Source organism: Trachymyrmex septentrionalis, unplaced genomic scaffold (genome assembly GCF_001594115.1).
Source record: "Trachymyrmex septentrionalis isolate Tsep2-gDNA-1 unplaced genomic scaffold, Tsep1.0 scaffold128, whole genome shotgun sequence".
NCBI classification, from domain to species: domain Eukaryota; kingdom Metazoa; phylum Arthropoda; class Insecta; order Hymenoptera; family Formicidae; genus Trachymyrmex; species Trachymyrmex septentrionalis.
In genome coordinates, this window is record NW_017304417.1 from 526,342 (window position 1) to 548,549 (window position 22,208).

General features: G+C 37.9%; 1 protein-coding gene across 1 annotated transcript; it reads left to right on the forward strand.

The window, feature by feature from the left end:
* Positions 1-20,975: 20,975 nt before the first annotated feature.
* LOC108756540 (putative uncharacterized protein FLJ37770) lies at positions 20,976-21,811 on the forward strand. The gene has a single exon (XM_018500425.1). The coding sequence runs from the start codon at positions 21,146-21,148 to the stop codon at positions 21,809-21,811; it is 666 nt and encodes a 221-aa protein (XP_018355927.1). The 5' UTR covers positions 20,976-21,145.
* Positions 21,812-22,208: the final 397 nt, after the last annotated feature.

A 22,208-nucleotide genomic window follows, 5' to 3' on the forward strand; every position in this document is an offset into this window, starting at 1 on the left:
ATGAGTCCACGATATCATAATCTAATTCTGATTCTGATTCTTCTTCATCAATTATAAATTCTCTCATCTTCTGAATCTTCTAAATCAATTTCTAATTCTTCTTGAGCTTCATGTTCTGCTTCTATTTCTACTTCTTCGTATTCCATCTTGAATAAAACTCGAAGAAAAAAGTTTACGAAAAATTTAAGATTCGTGTATGTATTTTCTTAAACCTTTCAGTTTCACTACTGACAGCGTGTATACAGATCTTTCCATTTTTATATCCTACTGAGGGTAGGAGTTGCATATTTTGTGAACATTCAATCTTTTTTCATTATCGGATTTTTTACTTTTGTATCCCTTTAGATGATTTATATATAATGCTTAGCGTTGAAACACTATCAGTGTTTCTAGATATAGTCTAATGACTTTTACATCGATAACTAAGATATGTAAATTCTACATTATTTATAATATAAAAGATTAGATGGAAATGGGATATTGATGGTGCATTATTTTTATGAGAAGGGGGGGGATAGACATATACTTTATTGTCGTTGGCGCTGCGATCTCCTTAGATAAAAAAAGGTTTGATATGATCAAAGTGTATTATTAGTACTATACATGTATCATTGCATTTATTTTAATATAGATTTTGACAGTAGTTACATTGAAAAATTAATTCGCATATTTCCAAAGTTAAGTAAAATTCTAGATTGGATACATTGTCTGAAAAAAAGTGGAGGAGCAAACATGTATAGTGAGAACTCTAATGTATCAGTCTCTTAGCTTCCACTACACTTTAATCGAGAATTGCGAGTTTCCACTATTCTGTACAAATAAACAATATTGTTCGTCGATGGTGCATTTACTTCGTAGTAGAGAACTTGGATTTCGAACGTGCTTACTCGCAATGATACATGGTACCAAACATGGAAGATGACAGATATATGAAGATATCAATGCGTGTGATTCAAATTATAATGATTGTATAAATTCAAATCTTCATACGTGTCATTGTACGATTCATGATATTAGCGATAAAAGCTACACTGAAACTCTATTATATATAGACATAGGACTGAAGAATACATATTACTTGTGTGTTATAAAATATGATCTTACTTTTGTTGATATTAATGATGTTTATATTGAAGTATTCTCAGCTCACAAATACGAATTAAAAATAACTATTAATGCTAAAATAATAATTTCTAGTAATAAATTAGATATTCCGCTGGAAAATGTGAAATGGGGAGCACTTATTAAAGATACATATGATGATATTACTAATTCAGTCGGTCTGCTCATTTCAAACGCTCTGATATCTATAGAATGTGAAACTTTCGAATATTGGTTAAGGGATTCAGTATTTAAAAGAGAGACATGGTTATATTATTGTATCAGTCGCTCAGTGGACACCGGTGAAGCACTCGTACAACGTAGAGCAGATTCTCATTATAATTCTCATCATAAGAAAGTGTAAACTATTACGTTCCGATTCAGCAAAAAGAATCATGCAAAAAAGTATTACAATTTTATACTTTTTTAATTTGTTATACATTTTCTTTCTATTGTACATCTCGCTTATCTATATTCGTCTTTTTTATTACAGCACATTTCCTCGCTATATGCCTTATATCTTAAGAAAAAGATAATTAACACCTACAGCTTACAAATATCTGGAATAGTCGTGAGACCTATGTTCCATGTGGAAATCGTAATCAGCGACATTTGAGGTAACTGCATCGTTCACCATATGCTATGTGGAGGTTATTCATCAATAAACGGGCGATTTGTACAGTCGAATACTCCATCGTCATTAGTGATTCAAGATTTTGTGATTGAACTTGTCAAAATATACGAGTATAATGTGCACAATGTAAAATTATCATTATGTGATAAGTGTTTGAATATGAAACCATCGACTATACTTTTTATGCTTCAGATTTTAGCATATGCTTCAGATCATCATTGCCATGCATTATATGAAAAATGAGAATATTAAATAAATGAATATTAAAATTATATTACTCTTTGTTTAAAATTATTCAATCCTTTGTCTCTCAATCATTCCTTCTTTATACCTCCATACTGAATTACTTAATAAGAAAGCATGCTTGACCATTTGTATTATTAAAAATATTATCAGTTGCTAAATTAAAATTATTGCAAAGTTATATTATTAAAAAATCGAAAAAAAACAAATATATCTATTTAATAAAATTGTGTGCGAAAAAAAACAAAAGAACGTAGGAGTTAGAGAAAGAGCGCAACGAGTGGAAGAGAGAGCGCGAATACTATGGTAAGTGTACAACCGCAATGGGCGGGATAGAGAGAAAAAAGAGTTAAAACGTAACGGGTGAGAGAGAGAAAGATAAACCATCCCCTTCCCTCTAACATGGATCCCGGTGACGCGCTTCCCCTCCCTCGGACCCAGTGTCTGAGTGCACTTCCCCCTCCCTGATCCTCGCACACATATCGCATATACATATACGCACTAACACATAGTTGATTAGATTCGCCTAGCTATTCTACTAGTGTCGGTCCGCAACCGAGCTAGAGTCGAAATGCGGCGATGGAGTGTGCAAGCATGCGAGGCGACCACGCCAGATTTGTTGAAAATTTGATTTTAATAGAAATTACGCGATCGTTTTAGAAGCAATAGAATTAAATATAAAAAAAGCACTATTTGTTAGGTAAATTATTTTTATTTTTTGCAAAAAATACCATCTTACGACCGAAGTGACAGGTCATTATAGAATGAATTTTCAGCATATCAGAGCGTTAACAAGACTAATTAAAGCATTTTAAATTTTAAAAGTATTTTTAAACAGACGCAAGAACAATTTATGTAATTTTATTAATTTTTAATGTATGAATGACGAATGAATGAGAGGACGCAGATTTCAATCGAATGCGCATGTCCAGCTATATTGATGGACGATGAAGAAGAAGAGATCGAGGAGTTAACCGGCGACCGCCATCATGGAAGATACACAACATAAACGGTTTGGCCCTATATACGCGCGCGAAGTGATTTTGTAGTGTAATTAGCTCCTTCGTAATTAGAAATAAATCGCGAAAACGCGTAAATAAACGTGGATGAAGATTTGAATGCGTGTTTTAAAGAAGTATAATAACAACTGCGTATAAAGAAACATACGAGGTCTGTTCAAAAAGTATCGCGAATTTTGAATTTCCGCGGGTTACGTATATTCGATTTTCGATTTTTTGTGGCGTTATGTTGGTACTCATGTCTCTCACTTATGCCGACAAGTTCGGCCATTTTGAATGTTCAGTTAATTTTTGACAGCTGCTTTGCTTGCACGTGTTTTGGCTCGTCTTCGATTTTTGCCTATTCCAAAAAATGGATCAAAGAATCTGTATCAAATTTTGTGTGAAAAACAAAATTAAGTGCGCGGACGCATTCCGAATGTTGACTGTGGCATATGGTGAAGCTACCTTGGACCGAAGCAACGTTTATCGGTGGTACAAAATGTTCTCAGAGGGCCGAGAAGATGTGAACGACGAAGAGCGTGCCGGACGCCCGAGCATGTCAACAACAGACGAAAACATTGATGAAGTGAAGAAAATAGTATTGGCCAATCGGAACGGTCAATAAGGAATATTACCTGCAAGTTATGCGCAATTTGCGCGAAGCAATCCGCCAGAAACGCCCGGATTTGTGGAAGAACAAAAATTGGCTTTTGCACCATGATAACGCCCCTGCTCACACATCGTTGCTTGTGCGCGAATTTTTGACCAAAAACAACACACTAATGATGCCACAGCCACCGTATTCCCCAGATCTGGCCCCCTGTAACTTTTTCTTGTTCCCGAAACTGAAGAGGCCCATGAAAGGACGATCTTCCAGCGACTACCGGTTTTCCGCGGTAATCTTCCAGAAGATACGTCACAGGATTAGTTTTCTATACTTTGACGATTCTAAATGCCTCCGTGATTCAATTTAATGTAACTTTTCTCAAAGATCGTCTTGAATTTGCTCACATATACCGAGTCACCCACTTTGAATCGTGGGAGTGCGATCTTTACATTATTGTAAACTGTGTTTAAGAGTTTGTCGACGATCGTGGGAATCACTTCGATGGGCCGCATATGCTTTCGCTCATTGTATTCCGACATTAGACACGGTAGCAAGTTGTTCCATTTGTAAGTTCGATTGTGCGTAAATTGATTCCACATATCGTTTTTCAACGTACGATTGAACCATTTGACGATTGATGCTTTCATTATGGAATACGTTGAATAATGATTTATATTGTATTTTTCCAAAAGTATTTGTACGTTTGCATTGTAAAATTCTTTTCAGTTTGCAAATTTTTCAGACATCTTCCATCGTCTCGAATTATCTTTGCTATCACTGTAATCATCTCATTTCAACTCTTGGTTTTGAGTAGTACCCATGCGTGTTTACTCAACACATCGATAACGGTGAGAATGTAATGATAACTTTTGTTAAATCGTGTGTAAGCATCTCGATCACATCAGCCTATCACAGGTCATCGTATTCGTAAACTATGACACGTCTGCATGAAAAATTTTTCTCACTGGAGCATGCATTTTTTCCACCAGTCGTCACTTTTCGAGGCTTTTCTTCTTAGACATATTACGTTATATTATGATTATTGCTGTATAATGCGTAAAATATCACAAAATTCTTACGCAAACATTGTTCATCGGAATTTCGATGTCAACTAAAATGACTGTGTATCCCGTTTCAATTTATGATAAAGCCAGCTTCACGAAACTTCTCGATAATAGACAAGATTTCGTTATTGTGGGCGTTGTGACCTGCCTCATGCGAGGCCTCAAGCAATCGGAGATAGGATAGTCCAATGAACATAATCGATTTTATTATCATTTAAGGTCATGGTGTGTGGTATTACACCTTTTCTGACTCTTTCATCTGACTTGTTATTTAGATTCCCGGCGCGTGGTATACCCGTTCCAACTTGTATCTTACCTGATACCAAAGGTGCTATTACATTCTTATATTTGTATGCTTTGTTACCCAATATTGAATTATCCGCATTATGACTGCGTCTGCCAGCGTTGCCAAAAGTATACTTTTATACGCTAGTTTATCATACTCTATGTAAATATGTCGTTGGAGATTCTTCTAAAAATTAATTCGTACAAACCAGGTGTACAATACTTTTGTACTTTACTTCACAATTGCAAAGTCATTCGTGTTTGCATCGAAATATTTGTCACCGAGCATCGTGCTGTTCTCGCTGAAGTATACGCCATAAACGTGATCGATCGCCTTTTCTCTATCACCGCCGAGAAGTATGTTTAAGTATTTTTGTCTAAATGACCCCAATTGATTATGCAACTCCTTACGAACTTGCCGCGTTTGCACACATTGTTTAATAACTAATGTTTCAAGCGGTTTATTGAGCGTTTGATAAACGTCTTCGACTGAGTGAACGTGCGAACGTTCGTATGATAATTCGCGTGATTCAGGCATAATTGGAATCAGACGTAACGTTCGATTCTTTTGTACGTTGCTTTTTAGACGATGTTAATTGAAGCCATGAATTATCCATCCAGAAGTCATCATTATCATTACCATCTTCATCATCATGAATATCTTCATTATCTTTATTTTCTTTTTGTAATATTTTTATCCTTTACAACATTGACTTCTTTCTTAATTGGTTGAGATTTATCATTAGCGGTGTTCTTGACAATCTGTTTTAGAGGTTCGACAATATGCATAAAGTGTTTCTCCAATGCTATATCTTCCTCTGCCGGTTTTTAAAGCACGATACTTTTATGAATCAAGTCATTCGTTTTCGCAATTTGTTTCGCTATCCTCTCACGATCCTTGAGCTCTTTGCTGTTAATGTTATGTAGTTGATGTATTAACAACGACTAACCACGTTAAGGTATCACATACTCATTAAATCCTTTTCTGTATCGTCCATTGATAAACACACTGCCTTTGTGTATCACTACGAATCCATATTTTTGTTGCCAATAGCAACGACACAGAAATTCTCGTAAGACATGTCGGTGTTTACATAATCATTGTATACATGTTTCAGATTGGTACCGTCCTATTTGAACAGGATCAACAGATTTGCATTATCGCGTATAAGATGCTTCGATATATTTGCGTACGTTTGACACAGATAGAACAGTCGACGTCCGCATGTCGACCCATCGCAAAGTACTCTCTGATCGCATCTTGCTTGTCGCATGTCATCGAAGACAAAAATGGAATTTGGAAGCACCTCGTTCGATGGTACTACACCGTTAATATTGGAGAACGTAAAATAACCAATTTCTTCAATTGATGCTAATAAATTCTCTAAATATCGGTATTTTGGCTGTTACAACGACTTTGAGTACACGTTCTTTAAACGTGTGCCATGTGGACTTTCCAGCAAACTTATCAACACGTTTGTTTTGCCTTAATTCGATGGACCGCAGATGATTTCGCGTATAGAAATCGGCAGCATGTTTCCATGCTTGTGTATTCCTTTTTTAGTCTCTACTTTATTGTCGATATTAATCACTTTGATTGTATGTAATTGTCGCACGAACTATGTATCTTTTCCCTTTACGATACTGATAATATTGAAAAACGACATCGAGAGCGGATGTATTTATAGTAGTGCGCAAAGCGAAATGGCTCAGTATTCAAAATGCTTTTTATCGTGTGGTAATGTTTAATATATAAACGCCATAGTTTAACCGCCAAAGAGTTGGAATATATATCGAAAATTATTTTGCTACGAAAGTTTAAGAATTACATAGATCAAATGGTTCAGTAACATTTGTGCTTCAAATATTATAATCTGCCATCAATCGCATATTGAAGGTCCAGCGCCATTTATAATAAATTGTAGCAATTGTCAATAACAATAAAAGGCTGCGAATTTTTAAATCACGAGACAAACGCACTTCTGGTTAAGTTGTATATCCCCGGGTATCAATTTTGTGATCCAAGCATTTAGAAAAGCGATTGGCTAGAGGCGATCAAGGCATTAATTCGTTGGACGCGAACACGACATAGCTTATTCGCGAAAGATCTCACGAAACGACACATAGCTGACAAAATACTCGCTGAGGAGGCGCGGAAACAGATTACCGTGAAAGATTCGACTCTTGAAGAGGATGAACAGTACTCTTTGACTATTCATGTCAATAACAATACAATAAAGAGTGAGATCAAATGTGCTTATCGAGTAAATTTCACCAAACCTCACAATATTGGATTGATTTTCATCAAATCGCGTGCTGAACCCACAACAGTGGCACCATTCAGACGTATCGATAAATATCATCAACGTAAATGTCATTCGTATTGAATGCAACGTGATCACGGGTGCATACAGCAATGATAAGTGCACACGATACATGAATTTTCATCAAGCGAATTTTCACCAGGATATAAGATATCGGAAAGACTGACACAGATCATTTATCTTCCGATCATTGTACGAAGCGTTACAGATCTGACGATTCGCGTTGTGGATCAAGACGGACGATTATTCGATTTTCATAAAGAAAAAATCACAGATTGCATGTACAGAAGCGATAACGATAAAGTGACAACGATAACGTGAGATGCTTCTGAACGAGCAGGCAAAACATACTAGAGACATAATTTTTGCTAGAGGGACAACGATCAAAAATATTCGATTGATCAGTAGAAGGAAACTTATAATGTCAAACGTTAAATTTTTACACTCATTGGGCTTTATTGTACGAAATATCTGAAATGGTTGTTATCTTGAATATTGGAGGTTGGCCGATCTTTGACAATCGTATCGTCAAGTTTTCACACGTACAATCCGTACGTTAACACTACGTTTGGACATAGCGACGACATGAAGATACCCGTGCAATAGTAAGATTTATACACGCTACCGTGTGAAAGTGTTCTCTATGTCGAAAGTACAGTAGATTGTAGATTGACGTCAAAGGAAAAAGATCAACAAAAATAGCCAACAATTGGAAGTAATTGTGGCGTTCATATTTGACGAAATTCGATATGAACTCAATGGTGCAGAATTGATCGTGATAGAAATGTTGGAATAACCAGTATTTTAAAGAGCATCGTCTTTAAGTGATAATACAATGATTATGCATAATGCTGGACTTATTCCGTCTGAATATAATGCGAAAACACCTGACGGATATTTTAACTTTTGCGTGCCGCTCAGCATATTGTTGAACTTTTGCGAGGATTACAAACGTGTGGTAATTAACGCTCACAAATTAATTTTGATACGAGCATGCAACGACAACAATTGCATTATGGGAGATCAAGCGACTGAAAATGGCGAACGCCTCGTTATATTGGACAAAATTAATGAACTACCCATGCTGCGTACCTTGGAAAGCGGACGATATCTAAGTATGAGTTTCCATTCGTGGAATTTATATGAGTATTCCTTATTGCAAAACATGATAAATCATTCGTAGGCTATCAAGACTGCGACTCAGTTGAGAAAGTCTAGATATGTTCTCTTTGCTCTGCAAACTGCTAAAAAAAAACATCATGAAAGCAACTTACTTCGAAAACTTACTTTTAAAACTTACTTCGATTATTGTAAATTAACCAACATGAAACTTTATCTAAACTCTGAATTTTATCCATACGATGATCTGAATTTAGATTTTGACAAATAGAAAACCGCTCTTATATAATATGTATGTACGTTTCCGTACGTCTTATTATGAAATTCCCTGTGAAAATCATGTGAAAACATTATTGGACATGAAAAACTTTTTTCATGGTTATACTCACGTTATCATTGACTGCTCGCAACAAAACATCAAGAGCGATACCGTGGATGTATGATTAGAATTAGAATTCAAGGAGAATGTACCCACGAATATTACATGCTATTATTTTATCATACACGACCGCGTGATCGAAAAATAGCTCAATGTTTAATGTAGTAAGCAAGATAACGTAAATTATCATTGCTAAAAGAAAAAAATACCTTTCCCCTCTTTTCAATAAAAATTAAGATTCTTTGCGATCGAGCAGTCTCGAAAAGTCGTTCTATGACTATACCAATGTGGATCCGCAAGGATTTATCGTTGGAAAGAAATTTGTCGTGGAGAAAGTGGCGGTGTTGAGAAAAGGAGCCATTCTTTCTTATTACATTTTTACATGTTCTATGCCGTGGAATTTCTTGATGACAAAGTCAGAAAAGTATTGCGCTTCCTGAGTTAGTGCTTATCACCATGGATTGCAATGGGATGGTCCCGTATAGCATGGCAAAACGCCTGATTACAATGGCTGTAATTGGTGCGCAAGAGAGTGACGATAATAAGACTCTCGTATACGTTAAAGAAAAGTATAAAAAAAAGCGAATAGCTGGCTGATATAGCGACAACTTGGTCATTGAGACTTTGGATGCTGATTATGAAGATATAGATTCTTTACATAATCTAGATGTTACTAATACTATGCGATGTGGAAAACATGTTGAAAATTGTACGTTACAAAATGTATTTAAAATATACAACTAATGGTCGCAACGCTAGAAAAAAATATATCAAGTTTAAAAAATAAAGTATGAGATTTTTTAAATGCATTTTAATTTCTTTCCACTATCCCTATAATTAAAAATCTATCAATAATTATAGTTAATATTAAGAATCTTTATTTTAGACCGCATATGTGAGAAACATAATCAATACGAGAAATTTAAAATGCCTATTACGGTCGAATAATTATAGTTGTTCAGTATGTATATAGTTTAATAAGTGTTCAATAATTACTCAATAACAGTTTTAATAATTATTCGATAATTAGGAACGCTTTGCCATTTGCATTACTAAATATATTACCAGTTACTAAATTAAAATTATTGCTCAGTCATATTATTAAAAAATCATAAAAAATAAATATCATATCTATTTAATAAAATCATGTGCGAAAGAAGAAAAGAGAACGTAGGAATTGGAGAAAAAGAGCGTAACGGGTGGAAGAGAGAGCGCAAATACTATGTAAGTGTACAACCGCAACAGGCGGGACAGAGAGGGCAATGGGTTTGAACGCAATGGGTGAAAGAGAGAAAGAATAACTATCCCCTTCCCTCTAACACGAACTCCGGTGACGCGCTTCCTCTCCCTCGGATTCAGCGTCTAAGTGCACTTCCTCCTCTCTGACCTTCTCACGCATACATACATATCGTATATGCACGTATACGCACTAATACATAGTTGATTAGGACCTGTCTAGTTATCCTACTGACACTCAATTTAAATCTTAAAATAATCGCGTTTTTTTAGTTGTCCAAATTCCTAATAACTAAAAGTAAGTTGTTTAAAGCAAAAATTAGAATTTTGTCTCATTTTTAAATTAAAGTTCTAAAATTGATAACTTTGAAAATAATGAATAAAATTCTCGCTCTTGTCACGTTTCACTATTGATATTAAATTTTATCTAAAACAATATCTAAATGAATTTTTTCACGTTTGGTTCAAAAGTTGAAAATATAAAATCTAAATAAAAGTTCAAAATTAAAAACAAAATTTTAGGAACTTTGTTTTTCCCTTAACTATAACTGAATTTAACGTCAAAACTATTTCATTGGCTTTCCTTCATATCAAATTACAAAATCTGAAAAACTAAATGTTTGGGAATCAGTTGCGCTACTAATTCTGATTCTACCTATTAACTATTAATTATGTACTATGAATCGATTATGTGATATATTTTTATCTTTTTCTCATTTTTTATGCTAACTCTAATTTTTTATGTTTTCTTATTTCTTAGTATCCTCACACAATATCAACGACATCTTTCTTTCTGTCTAGTATTTTAATATTAATTCTATTTATTTTTAATTTATTTTTCTAATATTTTTCTTTTTATTTTCAGGTATATCGCTGATGTTGCTTTCGGATCAAGGATCAATAGGTAAGTTAAGGTATAATCAATTTATCATAAAATTCTCTTTTAGTATCACAAAATATAGTGTTTGTAATTTTAGTACAAAAATATTAATATACGATATTGTTACGTCCAAACCCTTAAAACGAGATTAATGAGATACAAAAGGGAAATGGAGAGGGTGTGGAAGGACGGCTAGACTCAATCTCACAGGTATACGGAGAGGCACCTGTCAGTCGTACGCACCTTTTCGGTCCCGGAATGCGGGTCAATGTCCCGAAAGGACGCTATGACGCCTGTTCCTGAGGGACGATGCAATGTTGGTCCTATTTTTTTTGGATCAAGGAATTTAATTCTTTTGACCCGGGACTGGATCTCGTACGATCTTAAGAATTAGAGGGAGGAATAAAGCGAGGGGTAACACAAAAAAAGGGTGGAAAGCCAGCGATTTTCAATTACAATTAATTTACATTTATTTAAATTATGGTTACAAACATTACTAGATTTACATTAAATGATTATGTGAAGATAAGTAAAAATATCGTTATTATCTTTCGCAAGTTGTGTGTGTGTGTGTGTGTGCGCGCGCGCGCGCGTGTGTGCGTGTGTGCGCGCGTGCGTGTGTGCGCGCGTGCGTGTGTACGTGCGTGCGTTTGTGTGTGTGTGTGTGTGTGTGTGTGTGTGTGTGTGTGTGTGTGTGTGTGTGTGTGTGTGTGTGTGTGTGTGTGTGTGTGCGTGTGTGTGTGTGTGCGTGTGTGTGTGTGTGTATAGACGTGTGTATGTCTTTTACGGGGAGGGCGGGTGTACGCTCGGAAGGAATAATAAACGACTCACTTTTTAATCCACGGGATCCCGGATTGACGTTACTCGACTAGCAGGCCCGTTATCCACGCAAAGAGGTGGCCCCAAGAAGATGGTCCAGTGATTGGTAGCTGGATGACAAAAGGCGTATGACGGGTATTGAGATGCGCGACCAATAAAGTCGGAAAAGGTACTGCGAACTGGCGCGACGCGAACTGGCTTTCTTGAAACTGATGACTATACTGACAATTCTGAGTACACTGACTGACTCTCTTGCAACTGATGCGGATCGATTATGCTGACTATTCTGAGTACTGACGTTCTGTGCTTCCGCGGGGCGTCTATTTATATCCTAAAAAAATGGGCGTAGTGCCCTTTATCTAGGATGCAATACGTAGGCTGCTGGAAAAGTTTCTGCAAACAATATGAAAAAAACCATGTAAAATTCAATAAATGGCTTTATTGTTTTTCGAAGTATTCGCCTTTAAGATCGATACATTTTTGCATACGCTCGAACCAATTTTCGAAGCATTTTTTCTACTCTAAGGCTGTAACTTCAGAAATCAGTGTACGAAATGTTTCAACAGCTGCTTCAGGCGACCCAAATTACTCACCACGCATCTTATTTTTAATGTTTGGGAACAAAAAGAAATCATTAGGTAATAAATTAGGTGAATACGGACAATGAGTCATCAATTCGACATTACTACTGGATAAAAAATCAACGACGTGCTGTGTGACAGCTGGCGTTGTCATGATGAAGGATGATGCGACGATTTCGATTTGTTCTACGCAATTCATTTATGACTTCTGACTTTCAAACAAATTGTTGTATACCAATCAGTATTTACAGTCCTTCGATCCTCTAAAGCCACGGTTGTCACATGTCCAGTATAACCCAAAAAACAAGCAATCATTTGCTTGGCAGCACTGCGTGAACGAACAACTTTTGTTGATTTCCGTTCATTTTGGAATACCCAAACAGTGGATTGTTGTTTACTTTCGGTCTCATACGAATAGATTCATGTTTCATCCCCAGTAACGATGTTGTAGACCAAATTTGATCGACCTCGGTTGAATTTCTTGAGCATTTCTTTGTTCCATTTAACACGAGCCTGTTTTTGAGCTCCGGTCAAATTGTGTGAGATCCAACGACTGCAAAGTACGCTCAAGTGATCATGTAAAATCGTATGTATTGCTTTCATGTCAATGCTTAAGGATGCCTGAATCTCGCGGTATGTTATATGCTAGTCTCGCTCATTTCACGCATAGTATCAACATTAGTGGCAACAACAGATGTGGATGGACGACATTCACGGAATTCATCACTAAGAAAAGTACGTCCACGCTGGAATTTGGCAAACCAATTATAAACAGTCCTATTGGATGGTGCTTCATCCCCAAAAGCCAAATAAAGTCGATCGATGCATTGTTTCGGAGTTAGATTACATTTGTAATCGTAAAAAATTATTGCCCGAAAATTTTCACGCAAAATTTCCATTTTCTTACAAAATAACTTCTTTTAAAATACTATACAAACAAAACTAGTTGGCTTGGGTACAAACTGTCAATTGAATTATAGGTTAAAAACGTCTAATTTTATGGATATGATAGTAGCAGAATGTTGGCGCCACTGGAAGTATTAGATTACAGAAACTTTTCCAGCAGTCTACGTAGTTGCAATGTCTCGCGAGATTTATGATTTGAATAGCATCCTATCGTTGTTGATCTAAAGTGCATCGTTAAGGGGATTCTTAGAAGAAATGTTTTTCTCTAAAAGCAAAGATTGTTCCAGACAAATTTGTTATTCTCGCGGAAAATGTGGTTACGTAAACAGGCGGTTATCGTCCACAAGTAGTTTTACATGCAGGGCAACCATTATCAGTCGCGAGTCCGACTTTAGACGTTACCGTGGAAAGTTATCTATGCGTTTTATGATTTTTTAAACATGACGTAGCGCCTGTTTTCCTAAGATGAAATTGTCATTCCGACGATAAGACTTGGATTTTGTTATAGCACTTCGATACATTTACGCAATCTCGTCACTTTTTCGGGCCTGCATTAAAATTGTTATTCCTTCCTGGTTAATTAGTGTTTTACGAGCTTCGCAGAACCCGCTCGGTCCCTCTTTTTAGATCCATTAGCGTCAGCGCGCTCCACTCGAATCTCATAGGCGCCGCCCGTAGTCGCGACGTGGAGCCAAATTTTCAAAAGAAAAGAATCGTAACGTCCATAGGACATTTGATATAACAATATGTTATATCAAATTAAAACTTAAACTTTTCTCTTTTTCATAGGTAATATTTACTTCTAAAACTTTCATTTACTTCTATTAATTCATTTACTTTCATTATAATGTAATTATTAATTATCTTTTACTTTCATTATACTTTTCTAAATAATAAATAAAAACAAATAATAAAATAGAATGAATTTATCTCTTAACTCTAATTATAGATTTTGTTTAATCTCAAATATAAAATATATAAATGTATGATCGAGTTTACGGAAGGAACATCGAACGATACTTACACTATGCACTGGTTAAGTATGTAATCTAATGTATAGGAAAAATACAAAAAGTACAAGGAAAATACAGAATGTGTTACAGTCATGGCGGACGCTATCTCGCTATTCTATCTCGCCCGTTATCTCTCTACTTCGTTTGCGTTCTTGCCGCGTTCTCGCAGCGCCGTCCTATCTGAGCGCTTTTCGGATTCCGTGTCGCCAGCGGCTCCACACTCGGCCATTCCTGTTTTTCCTTCGGTCCCTGAAGGAAACTCTCTATATACTTTCATATAATCGGCCGCGGATGTTGTAATTGAGGGTCGTTCGCCAGAACCAACTTTTACAACTTCATACTTGTCATTTCCCTTGATTTGCGTAATTTTGTATGGACCTAGATAGTTTTGAGCTCACGACCTAGCACAAACTGAGTTCTATGAATGGCGACCCAAATACTCTCCTTATACACGGTGGCATTTTTGTGATGCTTACTATACGTGCGCTGATTTTCTGTCTAAATCTTTAAAATGTTCTGCTTAGCGGTATTTCAAAGATTATCATATTCATGATTGAATAGCTGTACATACTCCTGTTCTATCTATAGCCAACAATTGATTATCTGCGCAACAATTGTTTTATTTTGACTCCGAATAACGCTTTAAATGGATTCATTAACGCTTCTTTGATATTATTAATACACATCTGTAGCTTAATTAGGTGACGATACCAACGATCGGGATTATCTAGTGATAACTTAGCTAAAACCGATACAATAACCCGATGAATGTCGATTTGTCGCGGGACACGCTAATAGTTATCGCAATATGTTCTATACTTTCTGCTGAACAATAATCGTTAAAATGCGAAGAGGTAAACGCAGTATCCTTGTAATAATTCACTGAGGGTTACCAAAGTTCTATTGTATTGCCGTCAACTTATCTAAAACCTCTTTAGTATTGTAGGTTTTGGTGGGATAAATCCACATGAATTTTGAAAATCCGTCTACTATTACAAGTAAATATTTATACGACTTAGCGGTGCTTGACATAGGGCCTAAATAGCCCACATGATAAGTGCTTAAAGGAGCATGTCCTTTTGGAATTAGTCGTAATAGACCTTCTTTCTTACCTTCTTTTTCTGAACTAATATACAAGATACACAACATTCTATGTAACGCTTCAACTTCTGCTTTAATTCGGGAATGTAATATTTCTCCTGTATTGCTTCTGTTATTTTTTTAATATTAAAATGTCCGTTATCATGCATTTTCCGTATGACATCTTGATGCATGCTTGACGGTAATACTACAACACTTTTGGCACCAACTCTTTTCATAAGCAAACCGTTTCTAATACATAGTCCTTACAAAGATTTTTAGCTAGTATTTGTTTAATTACTCGCAATTGCTCCTCCTTGTTCTGCTCGTCTTTAATTAACATAAAAACTGTGTCTTCTATAAACATTACGGGAAATCTGCTTAGAGTATCCACATATTTCACTCGCTCGCCGGAGCGGTACTAATTACATAATCAAATTCCTTTAATATCAAGGCCCATCTGGTTTTAGGAGGTAAGCTCTCCTTATGTAACGTGCACTGAAATGCTTGACAATTTATTACGATTTTAAATGTAATTCCTAAAAGGCTCTAAACTACTTTTTGACGGCTTTAATTACTGCTAGTACTTTTAATTCATAAGAACGCCATTTTTTTTCGACTTCAGTCGTTTTGTAGTTCAAATAGTAAACAGAATAGAAATGCTTTTTATTAGACTTTTTTTGAAAAAGCGTTGCTCCATATCCATATTTACTGGCATCCGTATATAGCTCAGTAATATCTTCTGGATCATATATTGTATTTAAAGTATTGTTTCGAAAGTATGAAGTCGAAAGTAATCTTTCGACAGAGTTTCTTTCAACCGTGTAAAAGCTAATTGCGACTGTACGCAATAAAAATGCAGCCCTCCTTTTAACTCGTATAGAAGGTAAGCTATTTTTGCACAATCCTTGATAAATTTTCTAAAATACCTTGAATCCTAAAAAGCTCTACAACTGTTTAAATATCATGGGCTGTGGGAAGCCTTGAATAATTTTAATTTTTATCAGCGATGGTCTAACGCAATCTTCCTCTATAATGTGGCCTAAAAATTCGACACGCAAAATTGCATTTTCTCCAATATCAAGGCCATTATTAACTGCAACTGTTAATGTCTCTGTTAATCTGGAAAATGCATCATCCTCATTAGAACCTGGTATAATAATGTCGTCCATATAAGTGAATATAGATCTTTGAATTAAATCTCGAAATACTTTACTTATAAATCTCAAAAAGCTAGTCGGACTATTATAGAGTTCAAAAGGCGTTTTAGTAAATTCGTATTGACCCGTTGGTGTCACAAAGATGGTATAGGCTTGACTCTCTTTACTAACCAGAATATGGAAAAATCCGTTCTTTAAGTCGAGTACCAAGAAAACTCGAAAGATTACAAGCGCATCTATTGTACTGTCAATTAGAGGCATGGGACACTTGTCGTGACTTATCTTTTTATTTAAAGACCGATAGTCTACGATTCAATAGTCCACGACTCGAACCATCTTTTTTACGACAATAACGACCGAACTGGCATACTTATTGCGATTCGGTTTAATGATACCTGACTGCAACCATTCACGTATTTGATCACCTTTTTCTCTTTGGATGCTAGCCTACGAGCGCGGTGATTAACTGGAATCTCGTCTTTCAAAACAATTCGAATTGACTGGAATTTTGACATCTTTTCTCGGTTGATATATTCCGCAATCATAGTCTCGATTCTACTTTTATAACGCTCAGGCGCTTCGATCTCATCAATGACGGTACATGGTAGCACGGTCAGTTCTTCGCCCATCCTCGGAATCTTCTTCAGAGCAAACTGGTTCCTCAATCTTCGCAGCGGTGTTCTCTTCAACGTAGTCTAGCTTCTCAATCTTCCCTTCGTTGAGTAAACGCGTAACTCTGATTTGTTCTCTTTTTATAACAACTTTGACATTTTGTAAAAAGTCGCGTCTCAATATTAGTTTAATGGTCATGCAGTTTGTAGGGATCACAAAAGTCTCGATTTCATAGTCGTTATTTCCTATAGATAACTTAAGTAGAAAAGTATCACTTAGCTTAATAGTGACGTTCCCTGTGAAAATTCGGGTAATCTTGTTCAGCTCAGATTTACCAATATTTCTGCACACATCATTTTGTATTAGATTGACGTCGCTTATCAAGTAAGGCACGATACTTCTATCCTGCAACATCAACTAGAATAAATTTATCACTTATTCTATCTATGCAACTCCCAACAATCAGCGTCGTATCCACTACAGAGGTTTGCTTAAAGTCGCATTTTGAAGCTATGGCCGAAATTGTTGCATTTAAAACATTTTAGGCCCTTATCGGCCTTAGTACAGCTCTTGACGTTATGCTCGCTCAATCCACAGTTGAAGCAGTGTTTCTTATCCAACTTGTGACTTGATTTGAACTGTTCCTTCCTTGGCTTCCTTGGCGCTTCTTGGAGTTGCCCTTCTTCACGGTTTTCTTTCGCTGTGCTCTTTCTTTAACAGAATCATACTTCAAGCTTCTTCTTCAATTCACGTATTATGCACACTTCACAAGCAATGCTTTGCTGCCTTCATCGTCTGATAGTCCGTGGACTGTATACTGTATTAGAGCATCTTCTTCAATATCTCCTTGATCTTCTGCATGACATAAATATATTGTCTACTACTTTCTCTAGACTAGCGTCGGTGCTTGAATAGTTGGCCATGTATTAGTGCGCTATTTAATTCAACCTTGAACTCTGCTTTCAATTTTTGTAGACGATGTGACATTCTTCTTGAATGATATAAAACGTTTCGCCGAAATGATATAAAACGTTTCCCTTCAGGATACGTTTGCCATAAATTAATTTCTATACCTCATTCCATTGAAGCAAATCGCTGGTGTCCTCAAATTCTGCAATCCACTTCTCGACTGGCAGCTTCGTCGCCTGTGATTGTCGTCGCCTGTGAAGTACGTTAGGCTGCCTTCGACATCTTTATTAATGAATCTGCTACGTACATATTCTCTGTTTCTGTTGTTCGGCGTTGATTCGCCATGCTCATTCAGTCGAGTGAGGTAATGTCAGTATCGGTGTTGGGCGTCTCATCTCTCCTATGACGCTCTTTGTAGTCGTTCTTTATACTCAGTCTCAATACGCCCTATCTGTCTGTTTCTCGTCACTCTGTGCGTGTCTTGCTTCGCTTGTGTACTTTGCTTCGTACTATCTCTTGTCCGTCTACGACATCTTCGTAGTTCGTCATATCGTCCTCGCTCGTTGTTTCATCATCATTGGCTATATTTTCGTTAACTGCTTCTTCTTCACCATTCTGCTGTAACGTCTTTGCTGAATGCTGCCGCTATCTCAGGGCTTCTTCGCGCTATAAGAAACCGCAATTTATTTTGCAATCCAGGCTTGTTGACAGCGGTGGATGCATTTAATTTTTTCACGTCTTTGAGATCGACTATTCTCATGGAAGCGATGTTTCGTTTTTCTCGAATACTATGGACTGCAGGTCATCTGATTTCTGCTTGTCCTTCTTTACATCTTTGATATTCTTTGTCGTGCGTTCGCCTCGGCTACTTCCTTGCGGATCGAAATCGACCATCGTGCTGTTTGCGATTTAGCAACTGAAATGACTTTGCAACTGAGGTTAAGAACTACGTTTCGCGTCGTAGCAGTCGCGGATTACTTTCACGGTCAACTCAGAACTTTACGCGTAGCAATTGATCATAGTGTTCAACTTACACACTGTTTCAACTTTTTGATCAACTTATTGCTGAAGCTTGAGACTTTTCACGTCATCATGCGATCCTCTCGTCGTCCGATTCTCGTCGATCTATTCTTCGCTGAATCTCGGACAAGCCCTCAAATTTTGTAGGATAGGATTTTGCGGAAGGAACATCCAACAAGACTATGCACTAGTTAAATATGCTATATAAAAGTACAAGGAAAATACAGAATGTGTTACAGTCATGGCAGACGCTATCTCGCTATTCTATCCCGCCCGTTCTCTCTCTACTTTTTGCCGCTGCGTCGAAGCACCGACAAATGTGCACGCTCCTCGGATTCCGTGTTGCTAGCCGCGCGACCTCATATGAAGTAGATATATATAAAAAAATAACACTATGAATATTATTAGGTTGTTCGGAAAGTAATTTCGTTTTTTCCCAACAGAGGACTTATTGTATTTTTTCACAGCCAACTTCACACTTAAGCCGCATAATCATTATATATTTTGACAGCTGATATAGCCAGGCTTGCTTGTGAAAAAAGTTCGATTGATTCTACGCAGTAGTTTTTGGTTGGTGCCCTATCAAATATGAAAGTGAAAAGCAGCATTTTCGGCATATTTTACTTTTTTACTATCGAAAAGGTAAAAATGCTGTTCAAGCAAGAAAAAAATTATCCGATGTGTATGGAGAAGATGTATTGACAGAACGCCAGTGCCAAAACTGGTTTGCAAAATTTCGATCCGGCAATTTTGATGTTGAAGATGCATCACGTTCTGGAAGGCCAGTTGAAGCTGATGACACAATAAAGGCATTAATTAATGCAAACCGGCGAATAATAACTCGTGAGATCGCTGAGAGATTAAATTTATCGAATTCGACCGTTCATGATCATTTGAAACGCGTCTGATTGAAAATCGTCTTTCATTTTCATAAGAAAAAACGAAATTACTTTCCGAACAACCTAACATAAATATAAATATTATGTCAGTGAGTCTGTCAAACAAACGTCTCTTCTTCTTTTCTTTGTAGTCACTTGGACGTATCCATCCTTTCATCCCTCTCAGTGATCTCCTAGATTATTTCTGGGACTCCGTATCCGGCACGTGGCTGGCTGGCATTTGTGGGTCCTGGGGAAGTATATGTATATCCTGTATTAATGAGTTATTGTGGTGTTTATTACCATTTATGTTATTAATGTAAAAATTTGCCGCCGGTTGCAAGGTTAGATTAGGTTATTATATATCCGCGTCTCGGACGCGTCGATGCCGCGATGCCGCGGCGCGCCAACCTGCCTAGCGTGACCGTCGGAGATCGCTGCCTTTCGGACGGCAGCAGTGACAGCCCGGCGACGCCTTACGCGGATGCGGAGGCGCAGAAAGGACGAAGCGACGTTGGCGGCTGCGAGAGCCTCGCTGGAAGAGGCGAGGAAGGCTTTTCGCGTAGCCATTCGAAAGACCAAGACCCAACCTTGACGCTAATTGGCGCCCGTGGAGGCTTCCATACAAAGTGATAACGCGCAAGACGCGCTCCTGGATACCTCTGCTAGTAGAGAAGTTAGTCCCCCAACTTCTAGAAGAGGTGATGGACATCCTATTCCTTACGAGGGACAGCGGCCTATACATTGGCTCGCCGGTGGGATGGTCCAAGGAGCTGGGAGTCAGTAAAGACGAGAGGACCCAGGTGTATCACCGTCTCGAAGGCAGCCCGAAAGTCCCGGTCCCGGACGGCATACACAGTTGTGTGTGGGCCTTAGCCTTTGGAGAAGTGGATGGCTGTTCACAAGCTGCCTCAGGCAGGGTCGCTTTCCTCCTGTCTGGAAGAGGGCCAATCTGGTCCTTCTCCGTAAAGAGGGTAGGCTGGCGAAGTTTCCCTCTGCCTACCATCCCATATGCTTGCTGGACGATGCGGACAAGATGCTGGAACGCATCGTTGCTCAGCGCATCGTCCGGCATCTGTACCGGGAGGACCCCGATCTCCATCCGGAACAATATAACACATCGGTCAATAAGTCCCCGGTCTGACACATAGAGAGCGCCACTAACACAAAAAGTACATAGTGGTTCGAAAGAACAGACCCTTTTAGGCGTACTGTCAAATGTATATGTCATTCGGATCATTATTGTGTGAGTTATTGAAGCTTTAGTGACGCTAATTTGGTTATTTTCATAACAATGGAAAAAAAGGAATTTCGTGTGCTCATTAAACACTGCTTTTTGATGGGAAAAAACACCGTTGAGGCAAAACAGTGGTTGGACAAACATTATGGCACCTCTGCCCCAGGCAAATCAACAATTATCGACTGGTATGCTGATTTTAAACGCGGTCGTACGGACACCGACGATGCACACCGCTCTGGTCGCCCAAATGAGGCAGTTGTCCCCGAAAAAATCAAGCAGGTCCATAAATTGGTTTTGTCCGACCGTAAATTAAAGCTGGATGATATTGCTGACATCGTAAAGATATCCAAGGGAAGTGTTTTTACCATTTTACACGATCATTTGTCGATGCGGAAGCTGTGTTCGAAGTGGGTGCCGCGTTTGCTCACTGTGGATCAAAAACAATCGATGGCAACGATGGTTAAATTGAACGAGTTGGGCTTCCAGCTGCTCCCGCACCCACCGTATTCGCCAGATTTGGCCCCCAGCGACTATTTCCTATTCGCTGAGCTCAAAAAAATGCTCGCTGGGAAGAAATTTCGATCGGATGAGGAGGTCATCGCCGAAACTGATGCGTATTTTGAGGATCAGCCAAAATCGTTCTACAAAACCGGCATCGAATGTTTGGAAAGGCGTTGGACTGATTGTATTGCCTTAAAAGGAAACTATATTGATAAATAAATTCGAATTTTTATGTAACACTTGTGTTTTCTTTGCTAGACCGGGGACTTATTGATCGATGTGTTAGGTTCCGTGAGGGATGCTCGACTGTCGATGTTATTCGGCAGGTGCAGATCCTCACGGGGTCCATAGTGAGCGAGGGGGGGGGGGACGGTATCCATTGATATCGTCAACGCTTTCAACACCTCTCCTGGGACCGAGTAGTGCACTCGCCTACCATGGCCTGCCCGACTACCTGATCGCCATGATTACGGATTACTTCCGGCACAGAAAGCTCCACTGAGACAGGGATGGAGTGCACGAGAGAGAACTGTCGTGCGGTGTCCCACAGAGATCGGTCCCCCTGCTGGGCCCCCTGCTATGGAACATTGCATACGACGTGGTAGTCAAGCCCTCC